We start from the raw sequence: 27,526 nt of genomic DNA, 5'->3' as shown, positions 1-27,526 counted from the left end.
TCTTCTTTGATTCTACTTGCTGGCCCTTTCTTAAACCATAGAGATAATTGCATCACCAAGATGGCAAAGAAATTTTCAATAACTCTAAACTCCTCCCTCCTCATTTTGTGAAGACTCAAGATGAGAACAGAAAACCTGTGTACTATCTGTCACAGTTTATCACTCAGAAAACTAACATGGACGCTTCCTCCCTTCGAGTGAACATAGAAGACACCAACGGACATATAGAAAGATACGGCATTTCCAAAGAAAAAGACCACTTTGAGCGACAAGAGTAAATAGGACCGTCTGACCTGGAGAAAACTTAGAAAAATAAATTATCCAAAGTAAGATTAGGAGGGTATTGCATTGATAAAACCAGAGTTGATAGTCATAAAAAAATAAATGATCTGAGAGGAGGAAAAATTACTGGAAATTAAAAACATGGTTTTAGGATTTTAAAACAAAGTGGTGAGGAACAGATTCAGTACTGAAGAAACCTGAATCAGTGAATGAAAAGAAAGCTAAAGAAATTCTAATAGAACTAAAAAGGAAAAAGATTAAAATTCTGAGTGAAAAGATTGGAAACATGGAAAATAAACACAGAGAATTCAGTATAGATGTGTATACGAGTGTGTGTGTGTGTGTGTGTGTGTGTGTGTGTGTGTGTGCGTGCATGTGTGCGTGTGCACGTCTACACTAGAAAGAAAGAACGGGAGAAAATTTTCTGTGGACTTGGGCCCTCATGGTGAAAGGACACCCTGAGTAATGGGTGTAGTTACGGATGGGGGGGGCAGGGCGGGAGAGAAAGACTCTTAGAAATATTTCAAGAATAAGGAAAATAGTCCAGAAAATCCAGGTAGTTTAAAGCAGAATACCCGCTAAAAAGAGAAAATGGAGTCAGCATCAAGCTTCTTTTTGTGTCTCCGGCACTTTGAGAGGGAGAAAAATGTCATGACTTCTCTAACCTTCTGGGCTTATTTAGTTCCCCCATTAGAATGCAAGCTGGATTCACTAGGTATACATAAAACATTGTACTCTATGTATAAGTCAGATTTTAAAATCAGATTCTAGGTCACAAGTAAAATCTTAATAAAGTCCCTCAAATATAAACTGCACTGGCTGTTATACTATAAAATAAACTAAAACTTGAAATTAGTAATAAAAAGTTACTCAAAATAATTCTCACCAGTTAGATATTAAAATACAATCTCTTAAATCACCTTTGGAGCAAAGTAGAAATTAAATTTGCAACAAACTATAGGATATAGGTAACCCCTTGATTTAAAACATTTGCATTTTATCTTAACCAAACAGCCTTAGTGGAAGTGATACCCATTTCACAATATTTTTTCTTCACTATTGGGGAAAAAAAAAAAATGAAACTTGAACTCCAAATATATGTCACAGTGTTGGCTCCTTAGCTCACTGACAAGTGCCTCCTCTGTAGAAAAGCACTACAGTTAGCCCTGGTGCTTGTCATCATCCCCTTGCTAGCTTCCTTTGTAAGGTGATGTATAATAGAGAACATTTGTGAAATCACTCTTAAAAATAGATCAAAAATAGCTTACGTAAGAAGGTAAGACAGAGCATCCCAGTGGTATGGTGACCTCTATTCAGAGTTCAAGGAAATGATAAACAACATAGCTCTAGAAATTAGCTAAAATCACTACAGGCTGAGGTTCCAGTGAGGTGGGGGGTGGAGGGAGGGGGAGGTGCTCAAAAGACTACCTAGCAAGCTCCTGCCTTACTGGAGTTAGTTGCACATCATCGTGAGATGTCAGTTGCAGGGGGTACAGGGTGGGCATGCAAGTAAGAGCAGAGTCAGCCTTGGTACCATGAAGGTTATAGACTGTTTCTACAGGAACTCATATAAACTGGAAGCTCCAAAAAGTTATTTCTAGAAAGCTTAGGTGTAGAAAATCTACAGTAGGCCCTACAGGACACAGAAAAGGGAAATGGTCAGCTTACAAGGGCCAATTGTTAAATTTTCAGGAATTTTGCTAACTGATTGTTAAACTCAACCATCTTTAACAATTAAATTATGTAATTTAATTCATTTTTCTCTCTTTTTATTTAGGGAGATAAAACATAATGAATTAAGCAAAACAGTGGCATATAGAGAAAAGTTAATAGTCTTGTCCTTTCCCCTGATAAACACTCCATTTTTGTTTAGTATGTATTGCTTACACAAACAAAATGCATACATATGTCACTTTCAAATCCATGTGGATTTTTATCTTGGCTTACCGTGTTGGGTAGAGATGTAATTTTAATCTTTTATTTTTGAAAATAGGTGACCTAATGTCCTACCTTGGAGGGTGGTGGGGAAGGGTGTGTGTGTGTATACACACACACAGCATTACTAAGAACTACATGTCTTCTGGAAGAGGGATTTATATATATATATAGTGAGTTCATTTGTATGGTCAACAACTCAAACTGGCTTTGTCTCTGAGAGCTCATTGTGGCGGGGAGTTTAAAGACAGATGTCTTTTCCTTTTCCTTCGCTGACACATTTGCTTCATGTTAATAACACAGTCTGGGGAAGTGAAGGTCTCCTAATTTTTTAGCTGAACAGTGGACTTATTATTCACCCCCTTCTTTAAGTTGTTCTTGTCCCAAAATCCTCAGGTGAGAAGACTTTACATTTCTTTGTTTTTATGATTATACTTATTTTGGCTGTAGAGTAGATTGTTTTACCCCATTTCATCCAGTAATCCCTTATCTGTCAATCTCTGAGGAATTTGGGAGTTAGGAACTTTCAACTTCTTCCTTACAGTCTGCTTGGCTTCCATTTTCTTCCAAATGTGGGAAAAAATTCCCCACATACCAGGTAGGAGACGAGATGCTGGAGAGACTGTTCAGTAGGGCATGGAAGAGCACTGCAGAGTGTCTGTGCTCTCTTGGGCAGTTTGCTGTGCCTCCCATTTTACAGCCTGGGTGTCGTTTATTTTCGTGGTTGGTCCTGCTGGGAGGGTGTGGCTGGGCCCTGATTTGAAGTAAAGTGTGACCTGTGGTGCAGGAGGAGGACTGGGTTCCTTCTCAGGGAGAAGAGCACTGCAGTCAGTAACCCCCAGCTGCACCAGGAAGCTGGGCTCAGTGCTTCACAAGTCAACCTGATTGCAGGGTTTTGTCTTCTCCATTGCCAGAAGAACTCTTTTGAATGCTCCTAAATCACTCTTCAGAGGTTGCTGTGAATGTATGTTACAGTCATGATTTGAATTTTCTTTCGGCTTCTGCTGTTTCCTGTGGGTACCAGGAGTATTTACTGTTGAGAATCCTGGATATCTCAACTGCAGATCTTTTGCATAGTAATATAGCAGTCATTGCTTTCCAAGATAGATATTTATAATGATGACTTCCCTAACAATATCAACAACAAGATATTTAGATTAAAAATAATGATTTACCACCAATTATAATGACAGCTGTAAGATTGGGTCGCTTTTCTTAGCCCCTGTTCTAGCCTGTTTCACATCTCTCCTCACCTCTGAGGTCCTGGAGTGCCACAGCCCTATAGAGTGTAAACCAAAAACCCTGGGGAGGAAAGCATGACTGACACCAGCCCCCCTGGAAAGGTGAGCCCTTCATTAATAATATGTACTGCTCGAGTATTCTGCTCTTGGACTCATAAGATAACCTGACATTGTTCTTCTGGGCACACTGCCCGGTGCTTTGCACTTTTTAGGGAATCCTGTGCTTGGTTTTGTTTTAATGTTGGCTTCAGTAACTCCCTAAGAAATTTAATCAGCTGCCAGCTGACCCTGTTCACCAACAGAACACAAGGGCCTATTGTAAACCCAGTGATAATATTCAAAACGGCTAAAAATTCAGTGCTAGACCATCCTTAGAACCTCTGTTATTACATTTCTTCCAGCTCCTTCCATCAGATTTAGGGAAGGTGGGTGCAGTTTATCACCAACCCTATTCTCCTCAGCTAGCTTCTGCTGCAGTCAGTGGAGTAGTAGTGTTACATGATCAGTAGAGCAGGGACAAAAGGGCCAGTGACCAGTGATGACTAAAAAGGGAAGGTGCCCTCAGTGGTGGTGTGACACCACATCCTAAGGAGCAAGTATCCTCCCCCCCAAAAAATAATGAGATGAACTTACCAAAGAAGCAAGTGAGAGAGCTGCCTGCTAAGAACTGCGGAGCACAGGCTCCGGATGCGCAGGCCCAGCGGCCATGGCCCACAGGCCCAGCCGCTCCACGGCATGTGGGATCCTCCCGGACTGGGGCACGAACCCGTGTCCCCTGCAATGGCAGGCGGACTCTCAACCGCTGCGCCACCAGGGAGGCCCTGACCAATCTATTTTTATCCCATGTGCTTGAAGAATTAGGCAGATATACCCTGGCATATATAAAGCTTTATTTGAGTTACTAAAGAAAACAGAGTTTATATTAAGGGCAAAATTATTATAAAATATGATTATCAAATTTTCTTCCTCCCCACGTTTGAGAAATTGATAATTTTAATACTTAATATGTAGCAAAGGGGCTTCTATAGTAAAATTCCCTGGGCAATCCTCACTTAGTTTCGCCATCTCTCCCCCAAACCTGGGTCATAAGTGGGCTGTCACCACCAAGTCCTCTTTCCTGCTGGGAGATCCTTTTTACCTGCAGATCTCATCATTGTCTTTCCATCCCATGCCCTTTACAAATGCCCCAGGCCAGAGAAGCTCCAGCCTTGATAGAAGGTTGGATGCCCAGTTTTTTCCTCCCATGTGTTTGTCTGCCGGTACCTTTGCAAGCTGACTGCTTTGGTGATTAAACCTGACTTCAAACTACATTTTGGCTCGTTATGCTTCATGACTGTAAAATATGGTTTACAGGCAGCTTGCCATCCTCTTCTGCCATTTCTAGGTGGACTCAGTTTTGTCCTTACCCTTCCTAACAGAATAATATTTCAAATATAGGTGACTGTTGTTGGAACCTTCTGCTGGTTCCCAGGCTTCATGAAGGAAACCTAAGATTTAATTAGCAGCTACCTCAGACTGTTAGTTTGCAGCAAACCTATTGGCAACCACAAACTGAAAACCTTTGTGAAACTGAAATGACTGCCTAAAAATATACCCGTGTGGGCAGCTGATTTTTTGACCTAAATGTTGTACTTTTCTCTGTTAAATTTATATATGGAGCAGAGAGGGAATAGAAGTTTTTAGGGGGTTTTATGAAAACAGCAGTGGTGCGGAAGGTGTGATAAACTAGCTTTCAAAAGTATTTAAAGGCTTGTGTTTTTCCAGAGAGTACAGCTAGAGGCAGTGGTGTTATAACAGGGAATGTGATTTGAAGACAACACAAGAAAGCCAAGAAGAGCCTGCCGGGTAGAGGCAGTGCCATGTTCATGTGCCTACCAGAGGACTTGTCATGCAATAGATGTTCATAGTGGTAAGTGAATTTGTACACACCCATACAGAAATTTGAATTCATGCTCCTCCATCAGGAAGGTGGACTGCTGTGACCGTCTTCTCTTAGGGATGTTATGAAGGAGATTTCACATTGCAGCAGGTTGTTTTAAGCAGACAGGCTGTCAGGGGTCTTCCACTTCTGCAGCTCTTTTGCATGATTAATTGTGATTTTCTGTGTTGTCACTGAGGATAATAAATCTGATATGTATCAAGTAACTGATTTTTTTTCTTTCCATCCTCAAGTATAATCACAATGAAACTGTTTCTTAAGTGATATTCAGAGGCTTTAAAAATTGTTTTCCTGGACTTGTATGCAAAATGCAAAAATACAAATTAACTCAAGTCTTATTTGTCATCTGGGGATCATTTTATCACAGGCAAATTCAGGACAAAGTCGTATATTGAGTTTTTATAGAGTGTGCCGTATTTGTATGGAAGGGAAACTTGCTCATCATAAATCATAAGACCCCCAGATGTTTAGAGCTTAAAGGAACTTGGGACAGCATTTTATCCATTCCGTATTCTTTGGGAAGGGCCAACTTTAAGATTCTAGCTGTTGTTCTTGACAATTAGTCAGGTTTACCCATATACCATGTATATCTTCTTACCAAGTATACCAACATATTCCAAGTATATCTTCTTATATTAAAAGGGGAGGGAAAGAATCTCATTATTAATGTTGTTTTACTCTACTTTGCTTTTTTATCATAATATATCTTAGAATATTTTATCAGTACTGTATCTTCAAGTGTTATCACATTCTAATTTACTATATTCTTTTTCATGGCTAAATAAATTTTATGAATGTACCCCACATTTTTTTTTGCGGTACACGGGCCTCTCACTGCCGTGGCCTCTCCCGTTACGGAGCACAGGCTCCGGACGCGCAGGTTCAGCGGCCATGGCTCACGGGCCCAGCCGCTCCACGGCATGTGGGATCTTCCCGGAGTGGGGCACGAACCCGTGTCCCCTGCGGACTCTCAACCACTGCGCCACCAGGGAAGCCCCACAAGTATTTTAAACCAGTTCCTTCCTAATGAATAATTAGTTTGTTGTATGGTGGTTTTCCTGTTTCAGACAGTGCTATGATGACAATCATTGTATTATATTTATGTTGTAGTGGCTCTGGGTTTTTTGCCAGTCTAATCACAGCTATTGCTTCATTTTAATTGACATTTAACACAAATGAGGTTCATTCATTCATTCAGCAAATATCTATTGAGGGCCTACTAGATGCCAGACATTCTGGTGACTCTCGGAGTGGAGAGGTAGTACAAGCCATAGCAGGAGTGGGAATGGGGAGGAGATACGAGATCAGAGAAGAGAAGACAGCACAGCTAAATGATGTTCATGAACACCTGAGATTCTAAGTGTTGCCAGTGAAGGGGTAGGAGCTGGGATAAAATACAGCTAGTGCTCTCTCCCCATTTCCTTATCTGAGTGTGTTTACATTGGCCAGGCACTTTCCTCTCATTTGTCCCTTGAAGGTTTCAGCTGATGTTCATTGTAAACCAGTTTTCCCTATTTGGAGATATTTGTAGACAGGGCGCCAGGTGTTTACTTGCCCAGCCCTTTTGCCCCTCCATAAGGATGATCCTGGGCATAGGCACTGGAGTCTTCAGGAATTATTGCCTCATCTTCTCCACCCTGGTGCACTCTGTACCTGTGTGCTAACCAGCTCTACAGGGGACACATAGGGTGACCCACTCCCTCCTCGTCCCCACCAGTTCTTCCTCCTCTCTTCTTCTTTAACAGATTTGGCATTTTTACTTTTCCTTCACTGGATGAAAGGCATGTGAATGAGATTTCAATGATTTTGGAAAGGAGCAGAAATATTATAACTATTTATTGGTCCTGGAAAAATGTAATTCATCTTATCTGGAACACATTGAGGAAGCATGGCATAAAGGAAAAAGCCCTCCTCCTGGGAGTCAGGAAAACTGGGATCTTTCCAGAACTGCCAGCGACTGGGATCTGGGATCAGTCTTTCCCCACTGTACCCCTCAGATTCTTCACCTGTGAAAGGGAGGAGCTCTAAGGACTTGCTGAAGTATACATTTTATGTTTCTGTCATTAAATCAGCGACAATGCTGTTTTACAAACAAGCTATAAAAGTTGTGTGCAAAGTTTGAAAGAAATCCCTTGATGTTTACTAAAATGTAGACTATTCTAGAGATGACTTTGTTTTCCCGATGAGGCATTTACCAACCTGATATGGTATTGGATCTGGAAAGCTGGCTGCTTCCGTATCTCCCCGAAGGCTTTTCTCACTGCCTGAGGGTGCTCAGTAGTGTTGCTGCTGTCTGCTCGTGAGCCAGATACCGTGAGCCATTTTCTTAATGTTGAATAAGAACTCAAATAGTTAAGTACCCAGGATCAGCTTCAGCATGGACTGCTTACCTTCTGGGGAGCATATCCAGATATTGGTAGAAAGGGCCCTTGAAGGTGATTGAGGTACCTCCTGGAAGGAAACTTCTCCAAAAGAACAAGAAACGAGACATGACAGGGTAATCCAGTAGGCAAGCCTTAGTCTCTGCAGGGAGGAATGGCATGATACCTGTCACTGGATTTGCCTTTTGGCCCAGCCCTGTTGCTCCCATGACTGAGACCTTTGGAAGGTAAGAGTTGGCCTCTGTCAGACATTGGGTCACAAGCATTATCTATGCTCTAACAGGGTATAAGCGTACAGAAGCATTCTCCCTACATCGGAGACCCCTGCAGAGTTTTTGCACCATGAGAACACCAGTGCCTAAGTATCTGTGGAAAATGTGAGCTCATGAGCCCATGAGGAACAGCCCCTGGGATTCCTAGAGAAGATGATGGACAGGAAGATGAAGGCCCTGTATGAACTGGTGGGGTCAGGGAGCCAGTGGGATTTTGTTATTGCCCATCTAACTCTACTTAGTAGGCACAGACTGGGAAGTCTTGAGTAAATTGTTCACATTAGTTTGTCTTATGAAAGCTTCCTTACAGATGCTGTATTAGCATTTCTGCATTTTGTTATGGTGGAATTCTTTAGTTTGCAACAGGTTTCACTAGGGACAGAGCTTGTTAATAAATCAGAAGGACACCTGTGGCTGTTTGAGAACACATACCCAAGTGCCTTGGTAGAGTAAAGGAGGGTCGCCTGACATACCCTTTTTGTGGGTCTCCTATCACTTAGAAATGATAATCTTGCCTCAGAGTGTTTCTGGGGTGTTTGCTGAAGAGACCCATATACACAAGGCCACCATGGACAGTATCATGGAAATAATCAGCTGTAAACAACTTCCACATTATTTTGCTGACCTGCTTTTTCACAGCACTTATTCTCTGTTTTTCTTAGAGCCAAAGAAACATTTCCCATGATGTGAGCTGAGATTATTTTTCTCTAATGGTGGCTAGATTTCAGCAGTGGTAGCTGGTAAGAACGGAATGAGACACTTGGAAAATCTTGGGTAATGGTCTGGATGTTTTTTATACATAAATAAAGGCAGCCTTAGAGAATTGTGTGATGTTTGCTGGGGATTGTTTTGTTTTCCCCCAAAATGAAACAGACCAAAACCCAAAGAATAGTTTTCTAAACCATTTATAGTATCTTCCAGTGGGTATTTAAAAGGACCGTCTTCTGAATGAATGAACTGGAGAGCATCAGGAACCAGAGAATAGACAGAACTGTGCCGCCAGGAGGAGGCTGGCTGCACTTACTTGAATAGAGAAGTGATTTGCTCAAGGACAGACATCTTCAGAAGAATCCATGTAAGGACACTGCAGTGAAAGACACCTTTCACTCTTCCTTGGATGATGTGGAGGGAAAAGATACAGGAAACAAACCACACGCTCACTCTTTTGCTGCCAGTTCTTTTTTAAAGGCTCTGAAATGGTTTATCTTTAATAGTTGCAGCTAATGGCGTCTCTAAGAGACTCAGAAGTGCTTTACATACCCATGTAATTTTGTGCCAAATAACACTTTTAAGTAGCTTTCATTGATGCATAATAGTCTTATAGAAAAATATGCAAATCTTAAACCACAGGTTGATGGATTTTCATAAACTGAACATTATGCATGTGTTACTAGCATCCGAATCTGGAAACAGAACACTACCCACATGCCAGAAGCCAGCTGCCTTTCCAGTTACTGCCACCTGCACCCTCCACCCCTAAGAGTACCAACTCTCCTGGCTTCTAACATCATAGATTAATTTTACCTGTTTTTAAGCTTTGTACAAACAGAATCATAGAGAATGTGCTCTTGTGTCGGGCTTCTTTCATTCATCGTTCTGGTTGTGAGATTCATCCATGTCACTGCACGTCGTTGTGATTTGTTCATTCTCATTGCTGTATTGTGTGACTACCACAATTTATCCGCTCTTGTGTTTGTGGACATTTAGTTTCTTTCCAATATTTGGCCATTATGAATATTGTTGCTTTGAATATTCTTGTGCATGTCTTTTGCTGAACATTTGTACACATGTCTCTTGGAAGAGAAGTTGCTGTGTTATAGGGCAGGTTTATGTTCAGGCTTAGTGAGTGTACCGATTTATGCTTCTACTAGGAGGACCTGAAAGTTCCAGTTGCTACGTATCTTTACCAACACTTGTTTTTGTTCTTGCTTGAGCCGTTCTGGTATGTATGGAATAGTAGTTGGTTTCCCTGATGACTAGTGAAGTTAAACTCCTTTTGACTTATTTATTAACTATTGACTTTTACTCATTTATGAATTATCATTAAGTCTTTGTCTACTTTTTTTTTTAAGATTCTCTGCCTTTTTTGTATTGATTTGTAGGCATTCTTTGTATATTCGGCATAAAAGTCCCTGGTTGGATATACTTACTGCAGATTTCTCCTACTCTGTGAGTTACCTTTCTGTTCTCTAATGGTGTCTTTTGATGAACAGTAGTTCTTAACTTTAATATAGTCTAATATTTATCAGTTTTTTAAGATTAGTGCTTTTTGTGTCCTGTTTAAGAAATCTGCTTACTCCAAAGTCATGAAGAAGATTTTTTTTTTTAACTTATGAGATTTAGACCTGTAATCCATCTGAATTGGTTTTTGTACGTGGTGTGAGATGGAAGTCAGATTGATTGTTTCTGCCAGTGTGGATACGCCATTGGCTTAAAATCATTATCAGATCCCCACTATACTACAGTGTCACCTTTGCCATATATCAGTTTATATAGTTCATATCCATTTGATTCTGTTAATGGCAGCTCTTTAAAAAGCTTAAATTTTTGGTTCTTGTAGCTTGTGTCTAATAACTTTTCATAGTAAAAATCAAAATATTTTTTATCTAAAGATGATCACTTTTAATCTCACCACTATTATAATTTTCATTTTTATATTTCTCTTCATTTTATCTATAAATCTCATCTATGTAGAATTTTATATTCTGCTTTATCTGTGTCTCAGTAGTCTTCAAAATTCAATTTAGGGCTTCCCTGGTGGCGCAGTGGTTGAGAGTCCGCCTGCCAATGCAGGGGACGCGGGTTCGTGCCCCGGTCCGGGAGGATCCCACATGCCGCGGAGCGGCTGGGCCCGTGGGCCATGGCCGCTGAGCCTGCGCGTCCGGAGCCTGTGCTCCGCAATGGGAGAGGCCACAGCAGTGGGAGGCCTGCGTACTGAAAAAAAAAAAAAGTCAATTTGTTAGTGGCTCTATGGTTTTTTTTGACACGTATAGCATATTTAGTTAACCAGTCCTATACTGATAGGCATTTAGAGTGTTCTTAGATAGTAATGAGAACTGCTTCCTCATAGAAATTTATTGATCTGTCATTTTACAAGAGGGTAGCAAATGAGAATGGATGTATAAATCTGGGGCCCCATCTTTAATTGTTTTCACTTATTTTTTTTTTCACTTATTTTTTTAACTGAGTCTATGTTAATCCAACTATTTAGTATAGATTCCTTTGTCCTTTATAAAGAGGTTTGATTGCTTTACAATACCAGTACTAACCAGATGAGCTTTCATATTATAAAATTAAAACCCATTACTACTATAATGTAAAACCTCATTAACATTTTTTTTCAGTTTTTAAAAATTTTTTATTGAAGTACAGTAGATTTACAGTGTGTCAATTTCATGTGTACAGCAAAGTGATTCAGCCGTGTGTGTGTGTGTGTGTGTGTGTGTGTGTGTGTGTGTGTGTATGTGTATTCTTTTCCAGATTCTTTTCCCTTATGGGTTATATTGAGTATAGTTCCAGCACAGATTCATTTAGAGATACCTTTAGAGTTGACTTTCTACAGAAGTATATATTCTTTGCACCAAACCATACCCAGTTTTTATGTATCTTCATGATTTAAAAAAAAAAATTTTATTACCGTATAGTTGATTTACAATGTTGTGTTAGTTTCAGGTGTACAGCAAAGTGAATCAGTTATACTTATACATATATCCACTCTTTTTTTTGTTAAGATTCTTCTCCCATGTAGGCCATTACAGTGTTGAGTAGAGTTCCCTGTGCTGCACAGCAGGTTCTTACTAATTATCTATTTTATATATAGTAGTGTGTATATGTCAACCCCAATCTCCCAATTTAGCCCTTCCTCCCTTTATCCCCAGGTAACCATATGTTTGTTTTCTACATCCGTGACTCTACTCCTGTTTTGTAAATAAGTTCATTGATATCCTTTTTTTTTAGATTTCACATATAAGCGATATCATATGATATTTGTCTTTCTGTGTCTGACTTAATCTCTGGGTCCATCCATGTTGCTGCAAATGGTATTATTTTGTTATTTTTTTTGGCTAATATTCTAGTGCAGCGGTCCCCAGCCTTTTTGGCACTAGGGACCGGTTTCGTGGAAGACAGTTTTTCCATGGGCTGGAGGGGATGGGGGGTGGAATGGTTCAGGCTGTAATGCGAGCAATAGGGAGCGATGGGGAGTGGCAGGTGAAGCTTCGCTTGCTCGCCCACTGCTCACCTCCTGCTGTGCGGCCCGGTTCCTAACAGGCCACCGCCTGGCACTGGTCTGGCACTGGTCTGCGGCCGGGGGGTTGGGAACCCCTGTTCTAGTGTATATATGTACCACATCTTCTTTATCCATTCCTCTGTTGATGGACAGTTAGGTTGCTTCCATGTCCTGGCTATTGTAAATAGTGCTGCAATGAACATTGGTGTGCATGTATCTTTTTGAATTACGGTTTTCACCAGGTATATGCCCAGGAGTAGGATTGCTGGGTCACATGGTAGTTCTATTTTTAATTTTTTAAGGAACCTCCATAGTGGCTTTACCAGTTTACATTCCCATCAACAGTGCAAGAGGGTTCCCTTTTCTCCAAACCCTCTCCAGCATTAATTGTTGCTAGATTTTTTGGTGATGGCCACTGTGACCGGTGTGAGGTGATATCTCATTGTAGTTTTGATTTGCATTTGTCTAATAATTAGTGATGTTGAGCATCTTTTCATGTGCTTTTTTGGTCATCTGTATGTCTTCTTAGGAGAAATGTCTGTTTAGATCTTCTGCCCATGTTTTGATTGGGTTATTTGTGTTTTTTTTTAATATTGAGCTGCTTGAGCTGTTTGTATATTTTGGAGATTAATTCTTTGTTGGTTGCTTCATTTGCAAATACTTTTCTCCCACTCTGGGGTTGTCTTTTTGTTTTATTTATGGTTTCCTTTGCTGTGCAAAAGCCTTTATGTTTAATTAGATCCCATTTGTTTATTTTTGTTTTTATTTTCATTAGGAGGTGGATCAAAAAAGATATTGCTGCAATTTATGTCAAAGAGTGTTCTGCCTACGTTTTCCTCTAAGAGTTTTATAGTGTCCGGCCTTATATTCAGATCTTTAATCCGTTTTGAGTTTATTTTTGTGTATGGTGTTAGGGAGTGTGCTAATTTCATTCTTTTACATGTAGCTGTCCAGTTTTCCCAGCACCACTTATTGAAAAGACTGTCTTTTCTCCATTGTATATTCTTGCCTCCTTTGTCATAGGTTAGGTGACCATAGGTCACCTATGTGGGTTTATCTCTGGACTTTCTATCCTGTTCCATCGATCTATATTTCTCTTTTTGTGCCAGTACCATACTGTTTTGATTACTGTAGTTTTGTAGTAGTAATATTAACATTAAAAAATTCAACCTGTAGTACTTATTCTTACTTCATTGGTCTGTGAAGTGATTGGTCCACAATAACAGAACTGCTTTGAAAGCTGCCTCTCACAGGGAAGTAATGCATGCATTGGAAAAAGTATTGGCTTGAATTCAAATAACCTATATTTGCTTTTAAAATTTTGTTAACATTCTATCATTGTTATTTTTTACCCTTAGGAATTACATTTCTTTGGTAGGTTCTAATACAAGTAAGTTGTGTCTGTGCCATGCCATAGTAACTGCGCCACATCAAGATGCAGACACATGGCGATGGTCACAAAAATCTCAAGCTCTGAGGTTCAGGGATTGGAATAAATTATCAGCAATAATGAGACTGAGTTTTAAAAGTGCTTTAGGAGCACTTATAATACTAAAATGAGAGAAAGTTATAGGATCTTGGTCTTCTTCATCTCTGTCTCCTCCAAGGTGCTCAGCACAGACCTGTAAACATAAGTGTCAGTAGAAATTTATTGACATAAATCTAAAAAGCACAGGAATTGTGTGAAGTATTCCTTCAACCACTGTTTTGAGCCCTACTCGCAAAGAAATCACAATATATTAGAATATAAGGTTCAGTAGGACCGTCTAAATTCCATAATTCCTGAATTGACTGTGAGGAAAATATTTACCTTTGGAAAAATGATCATTACAAATGGTAAAGGACACAGGGGTGGCATCACGTGATGCATTCTCACATCTAATGCCAGGGTGGCCTGTGAGTGGACCCGGAGATGAGGGTCCTTCTATGGAACTAAGATTGAACAGGGCCTTCAGTCTGAGGCTATCAGACACCTCACTCCCAGGACCTTGATTAACCTCGAAACATTCCAGCTCCCTATCAGATAGGAATCCAAGACTCCCTCTGCGGACACCAGGAACCAGGGAAATCCAAGTCCGGCAGCCGAGAGGTGAGAGCACAGTTTCAGTTTTTAGGGCCTAAATTGATTAATTCAAATGTAATGTGTTTACAGCATAATGCCACAGTTTATTGCTGTGTGACAGTTCAAACAATGCAAGCATTCAAGGCGCAGGACTAACAAAAAGGCTGTTTTCTTACCTTCTGGTTAAAAAATTTTTTTTTCAATAAAGTAAAGTACCCTGCAGTGTGTAAATGTTCCAATTTGACTACACTAGATGGCATAATCAAGTTAGATACATACTTGTAGTCACTATGAATGTGACAGCTACAGATGCAATTTGATGCAGATGTATGGTACTGATGACTGGGGTGCCACGAGTGGCTGTTGGTAAAATGGTGAATAGCTCATTTTCAGAACAAAATTCCTGAAAATTCAACGTGTTAAATTGTGCAAAAAATACTTCACTTTTAAAATGGAGTTAAATCTAAACTCGGATCATTATTAATAGGTTTGTCCAGCAGAATACTCAAAAGCTGTGTGGTTTGGGAAAATTCTTTGTGTGGGACATTCCAAGGCACTGGTCCGTGGTGCTGCCCGCTAATGCCTGTAGTCGGCCCCAACCAGAAATGTTCCCAGCAATTACCAAATCACCTAGATTTGTACCACTAGAGTTGCACCACTGTTTGTGGTATGTTACTGGTACACTATTGTGCCCACTACTCACACTGATTTGAGATATACGAGTAGAAATCAAACTGCTAAGTTGCACAGTCTGTATTTGGCTCAACATCACAGAATCGTTCTCCTGCATAGTTGTAACAGTTTTTGTTCCCATTTCCAGTTCATAAGACCTATGATTTCTGCACATACTTGCCAAACGTGGTTTCTTTTCAGACTTATACCAGTTGTATTGGTGTGAAATAGTATCTCATTGTTCTAATTTATATTTACCTTATTATTAATGCGATTAAGGGTTTTTTGGTATGTTTTTTGAATGTTTAGAGCTTCCTTTTCTTTTAGTGTCTTTTCTTGAAACTATATTCTTTGCCTATATTCCTGTTGGTTGCATGTCTCTTTCACCGATTTGTACTAGTTCTTTATATATTATGCTTACTAATCCTTTGTCTTGTTTAAACATTGAAAACATCTATTTTATAACTTTTTACTTTGCTTATGGCATTTTTGTTTTGTAGATTTTATAATATAGTAAGACATTATCAGTCTTCAGTCTTATGATGTCATCTTATGACTTGTGCTTTCAATTCCATGTAAAATTTATTTTTCTAGATGGTGTATGATAGAGATGCAGTTGTATTATTTTTTCCATTTCATTAGGTTTTCTACCTTCACACATACATGTTTCTAGGCTCTTCATTTCCATTGGTCTGTTATCAAATAGACCACCACTAGTATACTACGTATGTAATCATTTTTCTTAAGTTGTGGTAATTTCTCAAGAATGGAGTTATGACCTGACACTTGCTGTTTTTCTGTAATTTGATCTACAGTTAACAGAAATAGCTCAAAGTTTGAAGTGCCCTCTCTAGTTTCACTATTCATTCAGTTTTTCCTTAGTTTTCTTCCATTGATCATTTCAACTAGGATCTTTTGTGTACTTGTGATGAAGTTGCCATTGCATCCAGAAGTGACTCTGCTTCCTGTTTTTATTTGGAAATATTTCGAGTTTAAAGGTAGAAGAAATCTGGTTACAATTTCCTGGTTGGGTAAAGCCATATCTCTTCTTTTTTTTCTTTTTAAATCTTAAAACAAATTTCCAGCATTGTTTTAAACTATACTAGGCATTTTATTCCTCTTATGTGCTAAACATTGTACACTTCTTCCATTTTACTGAAATCATTTGAATTGGAATCACATCTTTGAAGGAGCATCATTTAAAACCATGTGTTACTATACAAAGTATAAATTTAGGTCAGTGGGACAGGATTCAAAGCTTATAAATGGATATGATTAGTACCTTATAGAGAAGTTATTATAACCTCCTTTACAGTTAACTAGTTAATAGTATATATAAAAATTAAATATGCACTTCATACCATACACAAAAAAACCTTTTTGATTAACAAAACTATTACTGACAACTACTGTTACCACTACAACCAATTATAACCACCACTGCCACCACCTCCATTTATTGAGTGCTCACTCTGCCAGCGACTGTAACTCTTTATTTGATTATCTTACTTAAGGCTCACAGTAACCCTATGAAAGTACCACATGCTATATATATGGAAACTAAAACTAGGGAGAGATTAGGTAGCTGGCATAAGGTTAGAGCTTTAATTAAATTCAACTCCTTCTGATTCCAAATCAGACATCACAAGAATGCATGTTGACTAAGGAAAGAAAGTTGATGGCAGTTGCAAGATCTCAGAGAAGTGGAAATGAATGGGTTGAAAATGTCTTTTCAGTCCTGCCTTCCGCTCCACACTGCAGCTGTAGATAATGACTTTGGGTTCTCACTTGGACCTCCACTGGTGCCATTTCCCCCCCTCTACAGTCTCCTCCCACAGCATCTGCAGAGTTATCTCAGGTACTCCTACATGTTAACTTTGCTAGGAAGTCTAACCTCTCAGCTTCTCTTCCCACATAAACCTCGTAGTTTTCCTATTATGACATTTATCACATTATATTGTAATTGCCTGTTTATCTGCCTTTGTCCCCCTCCAGATTTTAAGCTCTGAGGACGGGAACTGTGCTCAGGTTCACTTGTTCATTGAAGAAACTTCATGAAAGTGCCTAGTTGTGCCCCTGCCCTTAAAACTAAATTCTTGGAAAACTAACAGAAAGTTGAATAAGTATCAGTTCTTTGAGAGCACTGAAGTTTGTAAGCTCTGAAGTTTAGACACCAAATAGAAAAAGCTCAAAAAGATACTAAAGAGAAAATATAGAAGCAAAATCAAAAGGGAAACTATAGTCTGGAGAAAAAGAAATATGATAAGAGTTAAAATGTTTATTACATGAAGAACTAATAAAAACAATAGGAAAACTTATGAACCTAAAAGAAGGGTAGAGAAATGCGTAGTTTTCCAAGTTAGAAATCTGGATTTCATCCTCGTTTCTTCCTGTCCCTTCTTTCCAGCTCCTACGTAACCACCAAGACTGATAGCTTACCCCATTTCTCTCTAATTCATCTACTTGTTTCCATATCCACACCCTTCAGAGTAAAGTCTAAGCTTAGCTTGGTATCCACATCCCTTGGTAATCTCTCTGTTTTCCTTCACCCTCCTGTTTTGCCAGCCCCTTGGTGTATTCTATGCATAAGGTATTCTGAACTACTTTGGGTTCCCACAACACTCCAGCACTTTGTGTATGTTGTGTCCCTGGCCTGGTATTCCCTTCCCCACAGTCCTTCACATCTATTTCTGTTCTAATAGAAAACATTGTTTTCAAATATTTTAATTAATGTGCTTCATCCTTTCTCCTGGGCTAGCATTAGTAGATCCTTTATCATGGTATAACACACCAAGAGGCAGTCAGAAGTAACTGCCCTTTTATTCACTCTGAGTGAATATTAGGCACCATTCAGGTACTCTGCATTGCCTCCAGGTCCAAGGTGAAATTTCTTCCACTATTTTAGTCCTAGACCCTTCCAACTGTGTTAATTCCCTTGGTGACAGCCGGCTCTACTGAGTCATCTGTTTCGCAGGAATGGTGGTCTGGCATAAATGGAAGTGGTCTTGATGCATAAATTGAGACTCCACAGTGACACCTAATTATAGCTCCCTTACCTGGTTCTGGACCCTGAGGGCCACGTTTCCACCTGTTCTGGAATATAGACGAAGATAGCAAGTCTAGACGGCTCTTTAAAAAAAAGGTTTTGATTCTTAAGATGTTACATTTTCCATTTACTGTAGTCTCTCTTCTGAGAAAAGGACCCCAGATCTTGATGTAACTGTTAGCTGGTTATGAGCTCCATCTGTCCTTACGAGAAGGAAAAAAATCCTCACATGGTGATGTCATTGTTGCAGGAGTTTTCCCCGGGGCCTCCTATTTCACCAAGAAGGTAAAGGGCAGTTGATTTAAGGAACTTGTTTAGCATCATGGACAGACTGGACCAGTCCTCTGAAAACTTCAGCAATACTGGTCTGCATTGGAGATGCTCGGCAGGCAGGCTTGGAAAAGGCCCATTTTATATTTATTGTACCTACCTGCCTGCTCCCTCCATGACAAGAATTATAAAGTGCATGGATCCCCTGATATCCTATGTAGTTGACTGAAAGAGAGCAGAATCTGAGTTTCCAGAAAGGTGCAGAATAAGGGCGTAAAGTTAGAGTCAGAGGATATGAGCTTCTTTGGTATTCAAAGACAGAAGGACCTAGAGCAGAAGGTAGTCTTCTGAGACCAAAGGTTTTCTAGGTTCTCACCAACTACTCTGGGAACCTGTACTTTAAAAAAAAAAAAAAAAGGTTTGGTTTGGTTTGGTTTTAATAGTTGTCTGAATCCTCATATCTCTTCTAAAGTAGTGTTTATTGCTCTCATAGGCCTGAGGCCCTATAGACATCCATGATACATAACTTGCATTTACTATGAAGATTTAAAGGACTCCATTAATTCAGTCTTATTAAACAGTTTAAGAGGAACAGGTTGATGGTTCTGGGTGTAGTAATGTTAAAGTTGTCTTGAAATAAAACTTTGGCAATTAGGAGACCATATGCTAGCTAGAGCAGTAACATGTTTTCCCACAAAGTTTTTTTTAATTCCAGTATTATTTTTATACCAGCAGTGAAAGAGCAGTTTACGAATCGAAACTTTCCTGAAGATAGTAATGCTCCTCTCTCTCCAGACAGCTAACAGGCTCCTCCCCAGGAAGCAGTGTTAGAATTCAGTAATGATTTCACCATCTTACTGCTGCCAGTGTGCCCTCATCCTAGATTGATTCAACTGGTGCAGCAGGGGGTTGTTAAAGAAAAAAAGTTGTCGACAGAAGACCAATCCATCTCTCAGGGCCCACACAATATTTTCAGTCTCATAAAAGATGTGCTCCTTAACGTTGCTTGTTTCTGGAATACTTAAAAAAATTTTTTTTAATTTGTATATAAGTTTTAAAAGTTACTTTCCATTTACAGTTATTATAAAATATTGGTTATATTCCCCCTGTTGTACAATAAATCCTTGAGCCTATCTTACGCCCAATAGTTTTGTACCTTCCACTCCCCCATGTCTGTATTGCCCTTCCCTCTCCCTACTGGTAACCACTAGTTTGTTCTCCATATCTGGGAGTCTGCTTCTTTTTTGTTATATTCACCAGTTTGTTGTATTTTTGAGAGTCCACAAATAAGTGATATCATACAGTATTTGTCTTACTCTGTCTGACTTATTTCAGTTAGCATGATGCCCTCCAAGTCCATCCATGTTGCTGCAGATGGCAAAATTTCATTCTTTTTTATGACTTAGTAGTATTCTATTATATTTATATATATATATACCACATCTTTATCCATTCATTTGTTGATGGGCACTTAGGTTGCTTCCATATCTTGGCTATTGTAAATAATGCTGCTATGAACATTGGGGTTTATGTATCTTTTCAAATTAGTGTTTTTATTTTTTTCGGATATATACCCAAGAGTACAATTGCTGGGTCATATCAGTCACATATGCAAATGATGCGACTGATATGACCGCAAGGGGTTAATATCCAACATATATAAACAGCTAATACAACTCAACATCAAAAAAAAAAACAACCTGATTTAAAAATGGGCAGAATATCTGAATAGATATTTTTCCAAAGGGGAAATGCCAGTGGCCAACAGGCACATGAAAAGATGCTCAACATCCCTAATCATTAGGGAAATGCAAATCAAAACCACAATGAGGTATTACCTCACACCTGTCAGAATGGCCATCATCAAAAAGAACACAGATAACAAATGCTGGTGAAGATGTGGAGAAAAGGGAACCCTTCTACACTGTTGGTGTGAATGTAAATTGGTACAGCTACTGTGGACAACAGTATGGCAGTTTCTCAAAAAAAAAAACCTAAAAATGGAATACTTTGTAAAAAGAAACATTAGACAGAACCTGGAAAAAATTTTGGTCTGGCATTGTTTGCAAAATGCTGATTTTTGATTAAGAAAAGTTTGAAGGGTATGGTACACATCCTGGTGAGGGCCTGTGTACCCAGTGGAAGAACTCAGTATTTACTCAGGTGTCACCCCAGCCTGTAAGCTAGAGTTCACTCACTCAAAATATCTAATACTCCTTGTTATATAGAGAAGAATCAGGACCAGAGAGGACTTGGATTGTTCATCTTCAGTCAGACAAAAGTTACTGGCGTTTGTATAAAAACAAGCTAGAATTCTTGGTGTTTAGTAAATTCCTTTTGCTCCATATTCATCAGCCTGTTTTTTCTCTGTCTTTTATTTAAGTCATATGCCTTTTTTTAAAACATACATGGAAAAAGCTTTGCACCCTCTTTAATCCTTGAAACAAATTCATGCCATGCTAATTTTGCCTATTTTTTTTCTGACCTATCACTTTTCCCATCCCAAAACTTCTAAAAGGATTCCCTGAAGGGAACACATTCTGCAGCTCCAATCCCAGTTGAAAAATGCTTTAGCACGTGAACTTTATGTGAAGGAATTATACCTCCTTGATTGATATAATTGTGATTTAAACAACTGAAGTGAAAATCATGTGATTTAAATAGAAAAAAAACCGACACAGAATTATATGGAGATTATAACAGTGTAAATTATGTGTGCCAGTAGAGGAGGGAATAAAAAAGGAAATACAGCAAGTGAATATAGTGGCAGTATTCAAATGGCGTGGTTACGCGTTTACGGTGGTCTGTTTTGTTTTGTTTCATTTTTGTTTTCCTAGATTGTACCTGATGGCATTATTTTAAAAACAGAAAGTTTGTTTTAAAGTGTGTTTTGTATAAATATCAAGTTGTACACTTAATAATTATCTGATAGTACATCAAGAAATTCTCAAAGTGATTTTTAAATCATTTGATTGTGATTCAGCCAAATAACTCCAATGGTTCCTTTCTTAGATTTTTAAATTATATTTAAAAATTTGTTAAAATAGTGGCATATTACAGATAGTGACTTTTTTACTATCTCTGGAGCATAACTTTTTCCATAAAGTCTTAATCTTGACTAGGAATACTGTGGTATTGACTTCTTTTGTTTCAGATTTTTCATGTTTTTAATCTGTTCACAAATCTGGGCATATCTAAGTAGCAAGAATAGATTTGGTGATTTGAACAGCAAAATGTAAACCAGAAGTTTAAAGAGACAGTGTTCAAAATATACTGACCTTCTGCAGCCTGCATCCCTGGTGAAACAGAGAAGAGACCAGCATTTATCTTTTCATTGAAACCATGTGCTGTGTGTGCAGGAAGGAAATGCATGCTAGTCAGAGGTCAGAAGCAGGATGGATGAGGTTTGAAAGAGAATATTTACTGTGGGGTTTTCCTAAACCCCTAGCCTCATGGGAGATGTTGTTATTTCTAGTAGACTTGGTGGAAACTTGGGCAGACCCAGATGTGTTACATCATGGTACATGGAGGACATTATCAAGAAGCTGTGGCCAGGTATACGTCTCTCTGTGTGCTGGGCTAAGAAGGACAGCAATGAGTTTAGACCTTGACCAAATAGATAAACCAGAGGCGCTGGGAATGAATTTAGCTCCTTGGAAACTTTAGTCTGAAGAGGATCCCCTGCACACAAAAGGTCTAGAAATCATGTCATGAGCTAAACAGTTAAAGGAGCTAATGAGGTTTAGTGTGAGGCAGGAAAGGATTAAAAGGATCTGACAGATGCCTTTGAAATCCAAAGGGTAGTTGGTAAAAGTTGAAGCACGTTTTCTGTGGACCTTTGGAGAACTGAACTAAGAACAATGTGTAGAGATGGGGGAAACACGTTTCAGCCTAATGTAAGGAAGGTGTTCTTACAGTTGGAGTGATCCCTTAATGTAGTGGGATGGTGAATTCTGGAGGCATTCGGAAGGGGCAGTGGGAGGGGGCTTTTCACACTGTGGGGTCAGATTCAGTTCCCCTCCACCAGGCTGAATGGTCGATTGTGTGGCACCCCGGTGCCCTGTACCTGTACATCCGTTTGTCAGCTGAAGGTAGCAAAGCTGTTTTCTTTGTTTCCTTTTCATAGTTGTTGCTAAGCTCGAGATGCAAAAGCAGACTGCCGATTAAATATCCCTGCCCCTTTCTCCTATGTCACCTTACCCTAAAACAGGTAGCCTCCCCTTCCACACCCTCTTCAATTCTTAATTCTTTAACCCCAAAGCACAAAAATCGCCCTTGTGTTTCTTAATTTGTTCTAAAATGTTGTCTGCTCTTACTCTGGATGTGAGGTTCAATATGACGTCTTCATCTCACTTTTTTGGGGCATTCTCTCTGCTCCTGTCTGCTCAAAGACAAATATGTATGCTTTAGAGCCTTATGCAACTATCAGCCGGGAGCCTGAAGTGGAGAGTGGGCAAGAGAGGGAGGTGGGGGAATAACTGGTATTCTCCTCTCTAAATCCCCTTCACCCACAAGCAAGTAGATTTGGCAAAAGAGATTATTTCAGTAGAGACTCATCTTCATCAAATTAATGTATTTTAAAAACTAAGAGTTACAATTTAAAAAGTAATTAGTATTTTCAGACATATGTTTCTGGACATGATCATTTCTGTGGTCAAAGTAGGTATGTTTTAGCCCAATTTGTTTAGTGTTTTTTCTCTGTGACATATATACTGGGTTGATGTTGTTATTTTTCTAACATAAATTCAGAACTTACCATCTTTTATTGACTCCATGGATCTTTTCCTCCCTGCAGGAATAGGAGGCCTTCAAGACTTTGTGCTGAAATCGGCAACACTGTCTACCTTGCCCTCCTGCCCGCCATTTATACCACTCAACTTTGAAGCCACCCCTATTGTGAGGGTTGCTGTTGAACCGAAACATCCAAGTAAGATGACCTTGTTTTTAAAAGCCTGTGATGTTCATTACATTTTTAAAATACTTGCATTTAATGCTTGGTTCCTCATGATTTGTTTCAGTAGTAGACTGAATTTTCATGAAGGTATATAGTAGGAGTACCCTGCCCAGCCATGAGGCCTTACGGACCGCCAGCATTTTGAGGGGAATCTAACCTCTGTCTTAGGAACCGGGAGTCTTTAGGCACCTTCGCCCTCCAGGGAGACTGTATTCTTCTTTATGGCAGAAACAGGGTCATCTCTGCAACCCCAGAACCCCGGCACAGGGTGGCGCCTCAGCAAAGTTCATGTTTTATGTGAATGGTTCTTAGAATCTTACCCCAAGCTCCTTGGTTCAAAATTCATATCCTCTTCCCTCTAGGTTTGCTAGATTATCTGGACACTGAGCATTTCCTCTTTGTGTAGAAAGCACTTCCTGCGTCTTTCTGTCTGGCTGTGTGACACCTACATATGCCAGTCCCTATAATAACTAATTCTTAGTCTTTGGTTTATACCATTTGCCTGGCCAATCTTCATTGACTCTTGTATTTTCCTTCCCATGATTGTCACTAACCCCCCTAGTCCCTGTGACTTGGCTGTTCCCAGTGCTTAGTGGTAGTCAGTGAAGAGTCTCCAGACTGCTTTAAGGAAACCAGAGAACAAATGTGTAAAATGGCAGTTTAGTTGAGGTATATAATGGCCTCGTTGCCCCTGCATCTGTATATCCCTCCTCTCCCCAGAGCTGGGGCCTTCGGAAAGCTTGTCTCTGCCTCAGTTCCTAAGACATATTCTAGCCATTGAGGATCCCTGGGACCCTTGAGCAGATATGTATTTGGAGGACTGCATCTCTGGCCTTTGGGCTCAGTAAATAGCTATCTGCCTTGGTCCTCAGACAGGCATGCTTTCTGGGCTGTCACTGTGGACTGACAGTGCCTTTGGTTGTTGCATGGATTTACCCCATTCTGTGTAATGCCTGCTTCCTCTTTGTGGGTTTGTCCAGATCCCGGCCCCTCATGGTTTGTTCTTTTATTCTCCTTGGTAACTGCCTCCAACCCTAAGAAGCACATACAATAGAAGAAAAGCTCAGTTTTATTGAAGTTGTAACATTTGAGTCTGGCAACCATAATTTATTCTTAGGTGTTTCTAGTATTTATTTAAATCTTATTTCTTACTTTTAAAACAGGGATTAAAGAAATTTAAGCTATAATGTTTTAAGAGAAATGTGTAATTTTTTGGAGTCTGTTTGATAGTTGTGTGCTGTTCTGTGCTATTATCCAAGCCGAGTAAAAGCCCCGTCCTAAAGGGCCACCTTCTGTACAGCTCTGGCTACATGAGATGAGAGATCCTAGTACCTAGCTTACTTCCTGTCCCATAGCAGACTCAGTAAGATTAATTGCTTTCTCATAAACAGGGTAGTCTAATAAACAGAATTACTTAAGATTGGCCATCTGAGTGCCAAAATTTATTTCCTCATATGTGTTGCATTAGATTTTTCTGAACTTTGTAAAAAATAAACTAAAATGATAGAAAGGGGCACCCGGTTTTCTTCATAATTTTAAAAGGAGTATTGCTGCTTTTCCCAATCAAGTATATTGTTCTTGCTGAATTTGCCATGCCTATTCTTGATTATGTTATTGAAGTGTATGCCATTCTATATTTCCATGTCTGAAGTTTATACCCGTGTTCTGTCTTCTTGTTATTACAATGTCAACATCTTATTTTACATTTAGAATGTCTGGGAATACTTCTCTTGATGCTAGTCTCATTCCTCTGAGCCCTCAGAGGATATTTATTGTCCCTTTACTCTTTGCCCTAGTTTCTTATGCCCATCCTTACTTTGGGGCGATAGCCCCTCTCTTTACGGATTACATGTCTAATGACTATTGGGATGTCCCACCCTCCTGTACCTCAACTTCCCAGTAGTACTGCCCCTGAGAAGCACTGGGCAGTTGCATTGTTTATTTCTGAACAGAACATGTGTCCCCAGGCCCTCTTCTTTTTCATGCTGACAAACTGGGTTAACTAATCTAGAAGACAGCCTTTTTACTCTTCTTTTGGTGTGAAGGCATTCCGAGCATTTGTTCTTCCACTTTTCTTTCTCTGACTTCCTAAGCTGAGGTCCAGATGTCATGGTGGCCGCCACTCTGCTCCATGCCCACGGGGTCTACTCAAAATCCAACACCCAAACACGGAGAACTCCACGTGCCCAAAGCCATTATTATTTTCAGCATCATCACTGATCCTGACTGTGTGCTACATTCTGAGGATTTGACATTATCTCATTTAATCTTCTCAACAGCCGTGTGCTATTTTTTATCCTCATCTTCACATGAGGTAAACTGAAGCTTAGAGAAGCTAGTTAACTTGCCCATGGCCTTACAGTTAGCAGTTAGTAAGTGGTTGAGTCAGGATTCAGACTCCTGCCTCTGGATCTTTATTTTTAGGAATCCAAGAAATTCTGTTTACCTGAGAGCAGAGTTACTGGTTTCCAGAATTTTTCCATCCTTTATCCATATCAGTTAAAAGAAAAGAGCCCTCTCTGCATATGGTTATATAGATACATGAACTTCTGTGCTGATGTTTTCTGTACCATATGAAATACACACAAGCATAGAAGTTACTGTAAAAGTTGAGATGAAAATGAAATAACTGTCTTTAAAATATTCTTGTTTGTATTTGTTGGAGATATGCACTGTATCTATAAATAGGTGAATATGTATTATTTATTTATGATTGTGGTTTATAGTTGCATTAGTTATGTAATACTGCCTAACATATATTACTCCAAAATTTGGAGACTTGAAAGAACAGTAATCACTTTTTATTTTTCACAGTTCCTTTGGTCAGGAATTTTGGAAGGGTTCAGTTTGGGGATGTCTCACGCAGTTGTAGTCATATATCACAGCAGGCTGCAGCCGTCTGAAGGTTTAACTGGACTTCCAGGGTGGTTCACTCACCGGTGCTCGTAAGCTGGTGCTGGCTGGGGACCTCAGTTCCTCCACAGGGACCTCTCCTCATGGCTGCTTGACTTTCCTAGAGCACCGCATGGTTACTGGCTTTAGCCAGTAGTCCAAAACACTAAAACAGAAGCTGCAGTACCTTTTGTTAGCTAGCCTTAGGAATCACATATCACTTCTGCAATATTCTGTTGGTCAGACAGGCCAAATTTCTTTTGAAAAAGCTGCTTCTTTGCTTATTGTTACACTGTCACCTTTGCCTTGAAGTGACAGATTTAAGTGTGTATGTGAATGTGAGTGGGTTTTTTGTTTTTGTTTTCTTAAGAATTTGTGGACTTCCTGGTGGCGCAGTGGTTAAGAATCCGCCTGCCAGTGCAGGCGACACGGGTTCAAGCCCTGGTCTGGGAAGATCCCACATGCCGCAGAGCAACTAAGCCTGTGCGCCACAACTACTGAGCCTGCGCTCTAGAGCCCGTGAGCCACAGCTACTGAGCCTGTACTCTAGAGCCTGCAAGCCACAACTACTGAAGCCTGCGTGCCTAGAGCCCATGCTCTGCCACAAGAGAAGCCACCGCAATGAGAAGCCTGCGCACTTCAACGAAGAGTAGCCCCCGCTCGCCACAACTAGAGAAAGCCCACACGCAGCAGCGAAGACCCAATGCAGCCAAAAATAAGCAAATAAATGTATAAGGAAAAATTTTTAAAAGAATTTATTAGGTCCTCATACTGGTAACATTGTTTTGTAATTTGGTGATGGAGAGCTGACAAAAAGCTTTGTCATTTTTTTTTTAATTATTCCCTTGGGCTTGTGTGATATGTATTATTAGTGGTCTTCGTGCAAGAATCTTTTTAAGCCATATTTCAAATTCTGTGAAGGTTAACTTAACACTAGATAACATCTGTCCACGGAATTAGGCAAAGGAGAACTACAAATGCTGAAAAGGAAAACATGAGGGTACATCCGTCACCCCCACAAACAGTGAAATCCCACTCCCTGTCTTCCGTCAGCATTTCACGCATCCCATATGTGGCTCATGACCACGACCTGTGAGGGTGCCGACACCCATTATGGAGTGTGGCTCTATGGCTGTCTGCCTGCAGGCTTCAAAACCAGTGTGTCTGTGACCTTGAGCACAGGTTCCGTAAGCTTCCCTGTGCCCGTTTGCTCATCTATAAAATGAGAACAGTAACCACCCCTGCCTCCTAGTTAATGGGTTCATGTATGTAAAGCGCTTATCTGGCACACTTAGCGCTATAAAGTGTTAGTTACCGTTAAGGAAAGCTTATTTAAAGCATAAATAGATACG

The 27,526-nt window shown here is 39.8% G+C and overlaps 1 protein-coding gene across 3 annotated transcripts in view; it reads left to right on the top strand.

The window, feature by feature from the left end:
• The window catches only part of EFL1 (elongation factor like GTPase 1), a 137,718-nt gene that overhangs the window by 73,893 nt on the left and 36,299 nt on the right, over positions 1–27,526 (top strand). For all 3 annotated transcript variants that reach the window (XR_009542073.1, XM_060157417.1, XM_060157408.1), the window contains one exon: positions 23,124–23,255. Coding sequence is in view for 2 of the 3 variants with exons in the window: in XM_060157417.1 (XP_060013400.1) it covers positions 23,124–23,255 (132 nt within the window). In the remaining variant the exon portion in view is untranslated. The remainder of the gene's footprint in view (positions 1–23,123; positions 23,256–27,526) is intronic.

This window comes from Lagenorhynchus albirostris, chromosome 1 (assembly GCF_949774975.1).
Source record: "Lagenorhynchus albirostris chromosome 1, mLagAlb1.1, whole genome shotgun sequence".
Taxonomy (NCBI): Eukaryota; Metazoa; Chordata; class Mammalia; order Artiodactyla; family Delphinidae; genus Lagenorhynchus; species Lagenorhynchus albirostris.
The sequence above is the reverse complement of the archived record's forward strand: the minus strand, read 5'-3'. Positions and strand labels throughout refer to the sequence as shown.